The following is a 14,786-nucleotide window of genomic DNA, read 5'->3' as shown; positions in this document are numbered from 1 at the left end:
CAGGGATATATGTCCATTCTTAAAGCTGTAATTTAATCTACTGAATGAAATGATCAAAGTGAAGAGTAAAAAAAGGCTTGGGACATAATCCTTTGACAGATGGAAATGCTCAGTAGAAATGCTTCCATTATTTGTTCGGCCAGCTTTAATCCAATTCATCAGGAGGGTATTCCAAAAAGAGATTGGTGGGGTATGTCCTTGAGGGCACAGATGCATCTACTGCTACTCTACTGCTAATTGTTTTTCTCTCTGGTTAAGACTGCTGATATTTTAGAAAACGTTCTCATTTTAAGGCTTTGTTAAATAATACAGACAAAGCTTTATGAGAAAATTGCAAAAACAACCCATGACATAGAGCACCATCTGCACTGAACAGGTTTTGTACAACGCTGTTCTGTCAGCAGTGGTAGTTCCTGCGAGTGCTAATGCAGCATGTAGCTGGTGGCGCTTGATAGACAGTGAACATGAGAGACCCGTCTCGTCTGTGCAGATCGAAAAAATGAATCCACGTTTAACGGTTGAAAAAGACACTGCTAACAATTAAAACAGGCTGATATTTATGCTTTTTTTTGCAGGCCTTGCTGCCATTTATTTTTTTATTTTTCCATCAGTGTAGTGCAGAGGTTTGTTTTGATCCTTTAGGACACCAGGCTTGTTGTTGTGGGAACAAGGTTCCCTCCTGACCTATTTTCTGAGCAGCTTTTCAAGCTACTTCACTTTGGCATTCAGCTCCTGCTCCTTTGTGAACGTCAGCCTACAAAGAAGTCTGTGAACTTGATTGGCATTCTCACGGTTTGATTGACTGCAGGACACTTTTTGTAAATGTCATTCTGGATGTGTCAGATATGTCAATCTCTGATAAACCAAGAAACAAATGAAGAGAATGTGCCAGAGATTTTCAGTGCCTTCTGCCTTTTTGGCTACAATCACTGCCATCTTTAACCACGTTTCTCTTTTTTTTCCTTCTTTTTTGCAGTTTGTGTTGACAGGTGAGAAAGTACGCTCAAGAAGAATGTCAGTTTCTCAGACTTCCCGGCATACTTCCCACTGCTTTTCAGTGATACAGTAGCTATCCATATCCCCATGTTTGGTGACCTGTCATTGCTCTTCTTTAAAGTGAAAGCCCACTGCACAGAGGAGGCCTCATTCTGACAGACCTCTCTCTGCAGACATTGTATTTTTATGAGCTTACTGTCGAGTTCTACTGCCGTGTGTTACCTTATATTCAGCTTTCATGCCCGTTACGCAATTTAAGGACCATATCTTCATAACCCCAGACGTTCTTCACATTTTCATAGACAAACAATGATGCACTTGAGTACTTTCAAAACTGTGAGCTGCAATTAACATTATCCATGCTGCTAGAGCACCTTGATGGAGGAAGTCGCACAAATAGTCAAGGCTTGCAATTATGCTTCACAATACACATTAAAATAGGTTAGAGCTTTATTTTTGAATGTAATACATTTCTTGGTCGCCATTTTCCCCACTTACTGGGTCCTGATGTGTCCGTTAATAAATTATCATGAACAGAGTGAATCTGAATCATGTAAAGGGGTTGAAAATACCACATTCTCTGGTTACAAATGTCCATATAAAAACACTGTGATCACTCTGTCATAATTCACTGTCGAAACACAACAATGAGTCGTGTGGGTATTATGTTTTTAATGTCATATGTTAAATTCTTCATCTCTGTTAGATACAAAATAGACAAAAATAATTTCATATATTTATCCAGAAATTTTCAAAAACATTGTCAAGTGATCACAACATAAAATAATCAATGACAATCTTGATTATTTGCAAGTAAAATTCTATTAGCAAAATAAGTTTCTTTTACTTTATCAGACTATATAATCACAATTTCTTCATATGTTCACCATGATTTCTCTGTAAATATCTTGAACATTGTAGTGAAATTAATGACAATCTCTTTGTGATCTGTTTTGGGATAAAAAAAAAAATTGAGGCTGAGAAAAGAAAGTTAAACATGGAATCACTCAACAAAAGAGGCCCATCTTCTGAGTTTAAAAAAAATAAATTTAAATTAGGGTCAAGCACGGTTCACATAAAATTAAATTTTTCTTTGAGGCACTCATTGCCTTGCAGCTCTATGTTCCTGTCTGTAATAGCCCTGTCGGTGATAAATGCTCGGTAGAAATAAGCTTCAACATATTGTGGTTAAATAAAAACTGACTGTAAGTGCAATGGCTGGTGGTGGACAGTGATCGGAGCTTATCCAGTTGAGGCACACAATCATTTTTTTTTAATAATCCTTTTCTAAACAAAAAAAAACATGATAAAGATAGGAAAATAACAAAAAGATAATTAATTTTCTGCATGGCCAGTCAGAGTTTTGTCATTGGTATGTGCAGGCTGTTCCAGGGTCCCATCCATAACTCCTCGTCGTCTGATAATGTGTGGTCACTGTGGGACTCCAGTGTCTCCCTACTGTTCTTGTGGTTGTCAACAGAAGTCTCTTGCTCCTCAGTCACACACGGGCCAATGCTGTTTCTGTCAATCAAGGCCTTGGCAATACCGGTTTTGGACCCAAAACTTTTAAGATCAGTGATGGTGGATCCCAGGGAGCCACAGGAGGACCGGGTGTTGAGGTTGACGTCCACGTTAGAGGGAACACATGTACCTGTTCCATTTTCTGTGTCGTTTCCTGAACCCTCAATGCTAATAACAGGCGGGGGTTCTTCGTGAGTCACACCTAACTTGTCTAGTTTTTTAAAATGCTTACTCAGACGGCACGGAGAGCCCAACTTCAGGTTGTTTGGGTGTAACAGCCTCCTAGTTCGGACAATAGTGCCATTTTGTGCGAGGTAGATATTCCCGTTGATGTTGCTGTGGCTGTTGGGGAGTCGGTTTCGCTGGGTGTCTGTAGTGCTCTCCTCTCCTGTGGAGGTGGTCTCATTCTCCCGATCTAGCACCAGCTTAATTAGCTTCTTTCTCCCAGGCTGAGGAGGAGACAAGGTCAAGATAAATTTATAGTTTTTCCAGAAGGTGCAGTGCACGCCAGTTTCTCAACACAACCACTGCAGATAGATGGGTTGTACACCAGCTACTGAGAACCCAGTATTCACAGGGAAGATAACTTTTCTAAGAAGATTTTTTTTTTTTTCAGAAATTATGCTGATGTATTTGAGGACTGAGGACTATAGTTTACTGAAATAAAAATGCTTCCTCAAACCTCATTAGTGAAAGCAAGAAAATATTGTCAATGGATCATAAAATGCTGTTATTACCGTAAAACAACTACAAATTGTTGTTTTGCTAAAAATATTCATACTCTAATGTGAAGGTTCAGAAAATGAGAACAAATCCCAAGTATCTGCAGTTCTGTGTAAAAGCTGATTTTTTCCACGGAAAGCAGTGATACTGTATATTCCTGAAAAGTAAAACTTTCAAAATCAGATGGAAACATTCAGTCAAAGCAGACACTACGGCAACATGCAAAATCTCACAGCAGAAACAAGAGCATGAAGTAAAGTAAAGGCATAAAAAGTCACTCAGGAAAGATCAAAGAGAAGAGTAAGTCAAAGATGTAAGAAAGAGAGCAAAATTCTCATATTTTGCAGCAGGAAAGCATCAAAGTTTTTCCTTGCTAAGGAGAAATGAGGAAAAAGTGGATGTTTGAAACACTCTGTAGTGGCAAGTAATATTTCTTCACTCCCATGCAAGGGTAATTGATTTTATTCACTCTTACTTCACAGCGAACAATATATCTCTCTAGAAGGCAGTTGAGTTTCCTTCAGACTCTGAATCAGCATCTGACGTCGCCTTGGTTTCTCCTGAGTCCTTTGACGCACTGCTGGCCTCTGATCCGGAGCCACTGGCTGAGGATCTGTCAGAGGAGATGGCGTCCTCGTCCACCTCAGTGATAGGGGACAGTCCTCCGTATGTCTCTAAAGAGGTGTCACCAATGCTTCTGACCTCAGAGCTGTACGGGGGACCAGTGTAGGGGGCAGAGGGCCCTGGGTCTCCAGACGCCACACTGGACCGCCTAGACGATGCTTCGTCGCTGAGCTCACTGGCCGACTCTCTGCTCTCATCAGCAGTCTCAGATTCTTCCTCATCCTCTTCTTCACTCTTCTCTGTGATTGTGTCCTCAGAGCCGCGGCTCAGGATGGACTTTTGGGAACGCCGGCTGCCACTGGTGGACCGGGAACCCGCTGAACTCTCCACGCTACCTAGGGAGCTCTGATCGGTCATCTGACTGCCAGAAGAAGACCCTCTACTGGACTCAGACCCAGATGTTTTCCTCTGGCTGGACCCACGAGAGGAAGACCCTTCACTCCCAGACTCTGCCTCGCTGGCTGTCCCAGTCCCTGACTCGGCCTCACTGAGTTCCTCACTGGACTTCTCTGACGTGACTGCACTTCTTGATGATCTGGTTCTCTGTGATGACTTAGCGCTTGAGACGGATTCGCCACTGCTAGCACTAGCACTGCCACTCTCACTTGCGCTTTCACTTCCTCTGCTTCCACTCCCAGTGCCACTCCCACTCCCACTTCCACTCCCGGTGCCACTCCCACTCCCGGTGCCACTCCCACTCTCACTGCCACTTCCACTGCCACTCCCACTCCCACTGCCACTCCCACTTACGCCTGAAGCACTACTCCCCTTGCTGGCCTCAGTAGCGGATGATCTCATGGAAGAGCGGGCAGAAGACCCACTTTCTCCAGTGCTTCCCGAAGCCTCTTCCTCTTCAGACTCTTCATCAGAGTCTCTCTCTGTTCCTGAACCCTTTTCTGTGCTTGTTTCCTTCTCTGTTGCCGTACCTGTTCCTGATTCTTTTTCTTTCTCAGATTCAGAATCTTTCTCAGACTCTTTCTCCGTTTCTGATTCTTTCTCTGTGGCCGATGACTTCTCTTCTGACTCGGATTCTTTATCTGACCCTGATTCTTTTTCAGTTCCAGATTCTTTCTCAGTTTCTTCTCCTTCAGATTTGGACTTGCTTTCCTCATCAGAATCCCCCGGCTCTTCCTCAGGCTCTTCCTCTGAGTCCACAGTGCTTTCGTTGGCATCATCCCGGTCTAAATCTACTTTCAGGTAATCTCTGTCAACACTGCTTTTCTCTGAGGATTCCTCATCAGAGCCTTTCTCCTTACTGCTTCCACTTGCACCTGCCTCTGGCTCACTTTCTGTCACACTAATAGACACTTTGGATTTCCTTTCATCCTCACTGGTGACTTGTGAGGCCTCCTCGTCTCTCTCACTGCCTGCGGCCGAGCCACGACTCACACTACTCTGCGACTTCCTCCGGCGCTGCAACTTGTTGCCCAAGTTGATTTTCTTCAAAACTTTGCCAAGCCGGCTGCGGGTATCAGACTTGCTGTCGATTGGTCCCATAAGTGCTGGTCCGTCAGTCAGACTCTCCTGGCTGTCAATACGCCGGGCTGACATCAGTTTGGCGTAATCCTTGTCCTTCTTCCCGGCGCCAAACATCTTGAACATTTTGGCTTTCTTCCATGGAGACGGGCCAGAGGGTCCAGCATCAGATGGCTGTTCTCCTCCCCTGCTGGCTGCCAGGAGTTTGCTGAGTTTCATGACAGACTTCAGTTTCTTGGCAGCCTTAGAAGGCTCGCCCCCCTCTGCTGGCTCAGCTTGTTCGATTTCATCCTCTGGTGGCACGTCTCTAAATGCAACCTTCTTGGATGAACCTCTACCCCGCATGCCGCCACGGCCCCTGCCTCTGCCCCGGCCCTAAGACAGTCATATTTAATTCAGCAAATGTTTGTGATGATAAAGCCACAATGTTGAAATGTCACATAGGGTTGATCCCACTGTTTCAATAATACACGACACACAACCCATTAAGGCAATATTGTCACCCTAAGGAAAGGTAATACCTCAGGGCCATGTGGACTGTAGTAATACCCATCATCTTCCATGATCACCTCTCCATACTCATCATACATGGGAGATATCAGCCTCCTCCGACTGCCGTACTGAGGAAGGTCATACCTGAGGAAAAAATGATGGACAATATGGCTTTTAGAATTACAGTGGACTTACTTGAGTATTTACCAATAGTTTTAATAATTCTTAAACCTGTTTAACAGTGTAGCTAAAAAATCAGCATGGAGAAATCAAATACCTGCTATGGGGATGAGAATGATAGGAGATTAAATACGCTCGTGACTTGACTATACCTTCCTCTGTTATATTTGGCTGGCACCGTTCATTATGGCTTTTTTTTGTAGATTTTGCAGTCTTTGTTAAAATAGGCACTAATTGTTGTAGTGCTTTGCTGCACGTCCTAGAAATCACTTTGCGTATTTCGAAGGATATAACGGAGAGAAAAAAAACATGAGGCTTCACAAAATATTCTCCACTGTGGGTAAACACAGTGAAGTACATATTTGTCCTTGTTTGTCAAGGGGGTCTAATAAATTACAAGAATGCAAACATGTAATGTCCAAAGGCCAGTTAAAGCAACTGAATAATATTAAGTTGTATAACTCTACCAGTATGCTGCTTTGTCTGGCTACATGACTTTCATCAGTGGAAGAATGCACAGATTTTTTTCAACTTTCATTGAATTGAAAGACAAGGAAAAAGAGAGATTCAATCACTCATTCTATTATTTTGTTCTTTCAAGGTTGATGGCCAAATGTACAAAACGTGACCTGAAAATTGTGCAGAAGAAAAATTTTGAAAATATAAATCGTATATTAAAATACTGTCAACCATTGGGTATTCTCCATTAGTGAGGTGGATGGCCTTAATTGGCTTAGATCATTGATATTGAACATGTGAATTACTCTTCTTATTGTACAAGGGGGAGGGAAAGAGGTCGACGTCACAGGCACTCTGTTAACACGTGAGGGCCTGGTGATAGCTGGATTAAAAGCTTAACTGTTGTTAAAATGTGCCCCTCAATGCAAATAGACACAGATCAAAGGTATCCGATCACAGTGATGGCACACTCACTGGCAACTGCAGCTTTTGCTATGAACTTTGTGACATACCATTAAAATATAATTACAGCCTGTTGCAAATGAAGGCTGGTGTGATTCAGACACAGTAATTAAAGTTATTAAAGATGACAGGAAAGGTAGGTCGGTGAGTGGATGCAGAGACAATTACAACACATTAACATTAGTCAGATTTTCTTTCAGCAATATCAGGTGTAAAAGCTTCTCGCTGTTTTGATAAACTTGTAGGGTAATTCCCCAGAGTGGTGCAAGTCACCTGCAAGAGAGTGGGAGCATTTAATGAATAACAATTACTGTGCAGCTGTTCCAGCTTTGAGTTCATGTTTTTCCTCTTTAGACCGTATGGGCAACGTAACAGGCAAGCCAAAACATCCTCTCTCCACTAAACCATGGGAAAACACTTTCAGGCCCTCAGGTACCTGATTTAAGGCAGCATAAATGATCTCATTTGGTGGGAGAAGAGAGGATAAAAATTCTGATAGTATGTAATACTGAAGGGGCAGCATAAGTTATCCACATCATTTTAGTCTGAACATCTTTGAAATGCTCTTCATCCCCCAAGGACCTCAGCACTGGGAGCTGGAAGGCAAGGTCACGATAAATAGGTTGTAATGATGGAATTTTTTTTTTTTTTTTCCCTTTAAATGAATCGATGGAGATCAGTTCCATGGATTAGAGTAAGACTGTAGAGAGATGAGACTATTATTGGGCTGCATGCTCACCCTTGGTCATAATTATAGTAGTCCTGTGTGTAGTAGTCTTGGCCCGGGTCAATACCTGACTCCATGGACAGTTCCTGCATTTCAGTGAGGCAGAAAAAAAAAATTACTCAGCACTCTTCACAGAAAGACAGCGGAAGAAGAGCAGCAGGATCAGACAGGGTAAATATACAGCAGATTGACTACAATCCCTGCGAATTAAGAAAAGCAGTTTCTACCTCAGGTCTCAGAAGAGACGGTCTCAGCAGTTGCTGTTGCTGCCAAATATTAGTACAGAAGAAGGATAAGGTAATGGAAGGAAGGGATGCTCAAGAGAGACACAAACATAGGAAGAGTTCACTCTACACATTTCAGATTTAAAGCCAGAAAATGCAGGTCTCTCTCAAGTGTACTGCTAAATCTGTTATACACCATGGAGGAGCAAGGTGAAAATATGATGAAATATTGATGGAAATAAAGGAAAAAGAGGGAAGGAGTTAACCAAGCAGTGGAGTAAGAAAGTAAGAAATTGCAACAAAAACATAAAACGTCCTGCGTCTGTTGGATGTTAACATTTGAAGGTGACAAAAAGAGAGTTTAATGTCAAAATTGTCAGAGTCACAACAGAGTCACTTTGTTTGGTCTCTGATTATGTTTTTTTCCAACAGAGGAGAAAAACTCATCCAAATGCTTATCTGCCGTTTGACAGGAACATTGGAAAATACAACAGACTTTCGAACCAAACCTAAACTGTAATGTCAGTGTCAGAAGTCCTATCACCAGGATCTCATCTTAATCTCATTCAGTGTTTTCCATCAAGCGAGTTATAGATAAGAATAATAGGATATAAGCTGCCTCAAGCTGCCTTGAGAGTGACAAAAAGTCTTGGCACAACAATAAGATAAAAACACATCACAACAGGAATGCTTACCTGTCTGCCGTAGCCTCGCCTGCTGTGTGCCGCAGAAAGGAGAAAATAAGACAAATAATAAATATGGACTGACAGCAAAATATCAAGTGCTTTTAGATAAATTAAATGTTAAGTATACTTAAGGCTGGCGCGTCTACATTCTGCTGACCAGTGAGGAAATTGCAGCTTTACTTACTGTGCATTTTCATGTGTTAAATTAAAGAGTTGCAGATATTCTTCAGTTTTAAAGAGGGTGCCTAAGGCCACAATGTTATCACGCTGGTGTGGGCTGTTTTTTCTCCCGTTATCTCATCCAAACAGCGAGAAAAAAAAGATACAATAAACGCAAATATCAAAGAGGCTGCGAAGATTGGAGTTTGAAAAAAGTCAGTGTTTACACAGACATATCTAGAGCATCTCCTAGCAGATATGAAAAGGACATTGTGATTCATGGAGGAATTACTAACTCAAAGAAAGTTAATAAAATTGTCTTTGGTTATCACGTCATAATGTGCAATTTTCTCTCCACAGACGGCAATGTTTTTTTTTCTAAATTGAAGTTAAGTAAATCTTAGGAATTCCACTCTATCAAACAGATAAAAAAACAACAACTCAGAGCTGCTCTTGAAGGCAACGGCAGTGCATCTGCAGTGAATTCAGTACAAGTCAATGAGAAACGGGGAGTAATGGAGCAGCCCGACTGAAACCTCCAGGTTCACAAGCGTACAACTGTAACCTGTCTGGGCCCATAAATAATGACGACTTTCACACTCAGATATATGGCCAAGCAATGATGTGAGCTTCCTCTGGAGAGCTGTAATCTGTTATTATGGGCAGGGACCAGGGGACAGGGCAGAGCCATATGGCCACACCTCCCAGGCAGAGTGGATGATGGGAGTGGGATCTGATGGATGACCTATTGGCTTGGCTGCCGGCTACTGCTGCTTCATACAACATCAAGAAAAATGGCTCAGTGGACAGCAGCCATAGGAAGTTTGCACAAGAGAGGACTTGGGGGAAGATGTGTGATAAGGTAATGTTGTAGAAAAAGAGGTGGGAGAGGTGAGGTCAGAATTACAACAAGACTTCAATATTGAAGAAATCTGTGTATCATATCTATAATAGGGTGGATCTTGGCTCTTTAAATAAGTAGCTCTTGAGTTTGTCACTGCAGATTTTTATGCACTTTAACCAGGTCTTATTATTCTGCTGCCAACAAATACATTCTAACCCTAATCCTAACCCAACAAATACATTCACCAACAAAACAATACGATATGGCAGTGATCTTCTCATCAAACTCTCAGTAAAAAACCAAATGAATGTATTTCCCAAAATTACCAAATAAGAACTATTCCTTTAACAAAAACATAATGTGTAGTATATGTAGTATGTGGTGTTAGTGAAGGTCGATGTTTTCATGCAACAAAGGATCTCTCTGATCAGCATTTTGTTTGTACTTGGATATTAGCTATATCTTACATTTTTGTACAACATATTGTCTTTGGTTTCTATTTTCTTGAACGCACTGCGCTGAGATCTGGTTTGGTGAGTCATCTTTAAAATTTCTCCATACTTTTATTCTTAAGCTATTTTTAAATCCTGGTTTTGTGATTTTCCCTTAGAAAAGTGCTCTGGAAATAAAGTTTAGAACCACTTTAATCATCAAAATTGGGAAAATGTTACAATTCTTTTTCTCTTGTATTTTTTTTTTTTCCATTCTGTTGCACTGAATTATCAGCCGGGACACAAAAGAGTTTGATAAAACCAATTGTAAAAAATGGAATATAAAGAATACCATCCATTCAAGCTTACTGCTTTTTGGGTTGAAAAAAACAGCATGTGAGCTGCTAGCCTCTTTACAAAAGAGATTACCCCATGTAGTGAACACAGAATACAGAATTAGCAAGCCTTCGATCTGCCCATCAAGGCAATGTGTGATGAATCAAACATTACATTTCTCTGGAAGGGAGGTATGCTAAGACCATTTTCCTTAGGGCATGGAGGGTGAAACAAACGAATGAAGGGTATCTGGAAGAAAGAGAGAGAAGAGAGGAAGCGAAAAACCTGAGCACAGAAAAAATGGAAGAGAGGGGACAGAGGCTGCATTGCAATGAGTGTAAAGAAGGTAATAGAATCTCCTGAGATCCACGAGGAAAGATTAACAAGAGGAGGCCACGGATTGGAAAGTATTAGAAATAACTACAGGGGGAGAAGAAGTGAGCGAGAGAAGCACAGACAAATGGGACAAGCAGAAGGTCAGAGGAATGGAAAAGGAAAGGAGAGGGTAACAGTAGTTGACAGTCCCACAGGCAGCGGCCCTAGTTAACGATTGATTGGTTCTCTAATTAGCCTTTTCCAGTGTGCAGCCAAACATCATAGTGACTACTTTATCATGCTGAGAGGATCTCTGCACACATGTGAATAGACAGGTCCCCCAGAGGTTGGCTCTCTTTATTCAACACGAGTCTGTTGGGGGACCAAAGTCAATGTATTTTTATAGGTGATGCTTTGTCCAGCATAAGAAGATGTTTTCACTTAGAAGTGTCTGGCCGCATCATATCTGCAATGAATTGTACTACATTTAAATTAAAGGATTTTCTGTAGTCTGTCTTTGTATAATATCTAATATTTTTTATTTCATGTAATGTTTGTTTCAGTGTAAGCATTTCTAGATTTCTTTTTGTATATTGTTGAACATCTGTGAAGTTCTGTCTCACATTTATTCATCACTGCACATAGTTCCTGTTAAGTACACCCAAAAATGCAATATATCAGCTTAAATCACTGCAACAGGTTTATGAATACGTCTCATCAACAAATGTGTGATCATCCTTTCTGAATACTGTGAAGCTTATTTCACAGAATTTGCATACCTTTGGGAAATTCTTATGGTAATCTTCCCTCATTTGAAAAAAACATCTAACATAATTTTTTCTTCTGCCTAATTTGGATTCTGCAGGAAGCAACAGCATCCTAAATTTTCATGCACTTATCCCGGTGAAGACGGAAAAGAGCAAATTCAAATTCAGCAGTATGCAGCCAGGAAACAGTTTGGGAAACAGACCTCAGGGATGTGGGATTTAAAAAATTTGGTGATTAGTAAAATTGAATTAAAAACAGTTTTGGTTATGAAATGTTAATGTTACGATTATGAACTTAAACAACATACTTATCACGTGATGAACTGACTAATCTGTGAACTCTGGGGTATACTTTACACTAGCATTGATCTCATAGTAGTTCAGATCATTAAACCATACAAATAAACTAAGCCAAAGGTATTCTGTATATGCAAGCCTCTTTTATGTTCTAATTCAAGCCCATAAGCATATTGTACAGTCAGTATGGCAGCACTGAGCACATTTCTTGGCAGGTGGCACTACAATTTGATTTTCACACAAAGTATTGAGTAAAAAAGCATTCTGTTACAGCTTATATAAAATACTACCAACTGTGCAAAAAAAAGAGAAGTATTTAGAAGTAACAAACAGGCATGGAAATGTAAAAATGGAAATAATGAGAGTTTGGAGACAAAGAGAAAAAGTCAGAACACTGTGGACTGAGAGGAAAAGTGTTCACTGTGTTCAGCAGTGTTTGGGCTGTTTGAGTTCAATTGGCTTGTCTGCTGAACCTCTGCTGCCATGTTCAGTTGACTCGTTCCATTTTCAGAACAGTTCATACTTGCTGTCGAGTTGATTTGGACTGCAGAGCTGGAGTTGGTTGTTTTTGGCGTGCTCTGCTCATCATAGGGATCAGAGCTTTGCAGTTTGTTAGCACCCTCTGATTCCTCAGTCACTTGCGGTTTCTTGTTAAACTTGGGCACCTTGCAATTTTTGTCTACTTGGCTGTACAGGTTGGCAACAGACCTCTCTATGTCGGCTAGATTCTGGATGTTTTTCAGGATCCCTTTAAGCTCCTTCCTCCCGACATCAGTTTGTGATGAGGCGAGAGGAGGGGGGTGTTTTCGTTCTGAAACAGGGCGAAGCGAGGACAGGGGAGGCAAAGACGTTGGAACGAACTGGACGATTGGGCGCGACTGATCGCTAGCAGGTGAGGGAGGGGGAGGAAGGGGTGGTGGAGGTGGGGGAGGAGGTAATCCGTCAGATAATCTGTCAGGTGGAGGAGAAGATGGAGGGGTATAGTAAGGTTCACGAGGGTGGGGGGTTGAAAGTGGAGAGAAAGGTGGACTAGAGGGAGGACATGTGGGTGGGGGCGGGGGTTGAGGCTGCTGTGGAGGGGGAGGCGGAGGATTTTCTGGTGGGTCTGGTATGATCTCCACCATGATTTGACAAGGCTGCACTGTCATGTAGCTGGAGATGCTGGAACTGAATTTACGGAGGACAGGTGGAGTTGGCCTCTGGCTAGCCAGAGGCCATGACTCCTCTCCCTGAGAAATTAGAATACTGGGGGGCACGTCTCTACCTACAGATGTGGGGCTGTAGGGGTAATCCATGATGGAGAAAAGGGTTTCTGAAGTCAGCTCCAGCATGTCATCGCTGTCTCTATCTCTGACAAGGATGGTAGAGAATGAGCCTTGGGAGTCTCTGTTTTGCTTGAGGGTTCGTTCCTGGAGGGCCTGTTGCTCAAACTGCCTGGCTTGCTCGCGGACCGACAACTTGGTCTCTTTGCTGCCACTCATTTGAAGCGTGTCTGAACTCTGTGGCCTTCGCTCGCCTCTCATGGCTGCTTGGAGTATCTGCAACTCCCAATCGTCCGGGTCCATGAGAGCTTGTCTCCTTGGCTCCTCGTAACCGTGCAGTCCTCCATGAATGCGAGCGGGCATCGACCAGACATATCCTGACTCTGCCAAGTGGGAAGGAGAGAAGGAGAACCGTTTTCCAGACGGACTCTCCCCCCGTCCATAGACATCAGGACTGCTGAGGGGACTGTTGTCATCGTAGACAGGGTTGTGGGTCGTGAGTGGGTTGCAGTCAGAGAGGAAGGTCACGTTGCTCTCTGACTTGGGTAAGTTGACATGCAATGCTCCATTTCCACGGGCTGCAATGGCGCGACGGGCAAAGGTGCTAAAAATCCTTTGGTGGTCGGCCTCCTCAATGACAGACTTTTTAGCCCTGCCCCAGTGAAAGGTGGAGGTGAAAAGGAAAGAAAAAACTTGAAACAGGTGAAGATTGATGGTTTAAGGGCAAGCGAAGCAATGAAAAAAGGGTGAGGCAAAAGCAACAGCGCTATCAGGACTCTTAGTACTGTGACTTATTATGATTAATTCAACAAAGCAATTGGTTTATTGATTTAAATTGCTCAACATAAGGATCAGTTGCAGCATAATGTCAACATTTACAATGTTACGTGATCAAATACTGAAACAGTAACATTAATATGTCCAGAGATACACCAAGCTTTGGTCCAAAGATACAGTATAATACACATTCACAACATCCAACCATACTGGATGCATTGGTGCAATCAGTCACAGCACTAAGAGATGTGAAGAGATGTGGCGCAAAGGACAGAACACAATAGGAGATGACTGTCTAATGGAAAGGTAGAGAGAGGACAGCTGTTATAGTGAAAGCTACTAAAGTGAAGTCCCTAAGGAAGCTTCACTTTTCCTGACTACATGGAAGTGAATGGATTTAACTAAAGTAAAAAAAAAAAACTAGAAAACCTTCCAACTGCTACCACATCACCAAGGTCAATTAACAAAACAGGCATTACGAGGGTATTAATGATTACTGAAAAGACAAATCCTACCATTTTCATAAAGGTTAGGTACATACCATAATCATATCTACATATAGTCTGCTCATATGCTCAGCAAAAGCTATAAGCAAGAGGGAAAACAAAGATGCCACTCCCGTGCTATATTTACAAATGATATTGATCATATGCATGGACCTCATATGTTTTGGGATTACTTACTGCAGTCTGAATCCAGAGAGACAGGGGAATAGAGATGATGGAGAAGATAGAAACACAGACAGATGGTAAGAAGACTAAAGCAGAAATGTCAGAGGTGTTAACGAAAAATGAAGACAGGGAGGAAGTGTAAGCGCAAGGGTACATCGAGTTTCTGCATACTGAGGGGAAATACTGTACTGATTTATTCGCTGTGTGCCTCTGAGAGTATGCACAAACACGACGCGTGCACAATCACTCATGCAAACACACTATCCTTCCTTGTGTTTCACACACGAGTTTCAAAGTGTTTTAATAGGGTTGTTTATAGGACCAGCTCCACTTACTCCTAGTGCAGGCTGGAAAACA

At 42.1% G+C, this 14,786-nt stretch overlaps 1 protein-coding gene across 1 annotated transcript in view; it reads right to left on the bottom strand.

Moving 5' to 3' along the window:
* Positions 1-1,891: 1,891 nt before the first annotated feature.
* Positions 1,892-14,786, bottom strand: part of pcdh15 (protocadherin related 15) — a 137,750-nt gene continuing 124,855 nt past the window's right edge. Inside the window, exons 34-38 of the mRNA XM_022763554.1 lie at positions 8,580-8,601; positions 7,888-7,926; positions 7,673-7,746; positions 5,862-5,976; positions 1,892-2,966 (exon numbers count right to left, since the gene is read on the bottom strand). Of these exons, the coding sequence (XP_022619275.1) occupies positions 2,352-2,966; positions 5,862-5,976; positions 7,673-7,746; positions 7,888-7,926; positions 8,580-8,601 (865 nt within the window). The 3' untranslated portion in view covers positions 1,892-2,351. The remainder of the gene's footprint in view (positions 2,967-5,861; positions 5,977-7,672; positions 7,747-7,887; positions 7,927-8,579; positions 8,602-14,786) is intronic.

This window comes from Seriola dumerili, unplaced genomic scaffold, assembly GCF_002260705.1.
Source record: "Seriola dumerili isolate Sdu_G_001 unplaced genomic scaffold, Sdu_1.0 BDQW01000478.1, whole genome shotgun sequence".
NCBI lineage: Eukaryota > Metazoa > Chordata > Actinopteri > Carangiformes > Carangidae > Seriola > Seriola dumerili.
Note: the sequence above shows the minus strand (reverse complement) of the source record. Positions and strands in the feature narration are given on the sequence as shown.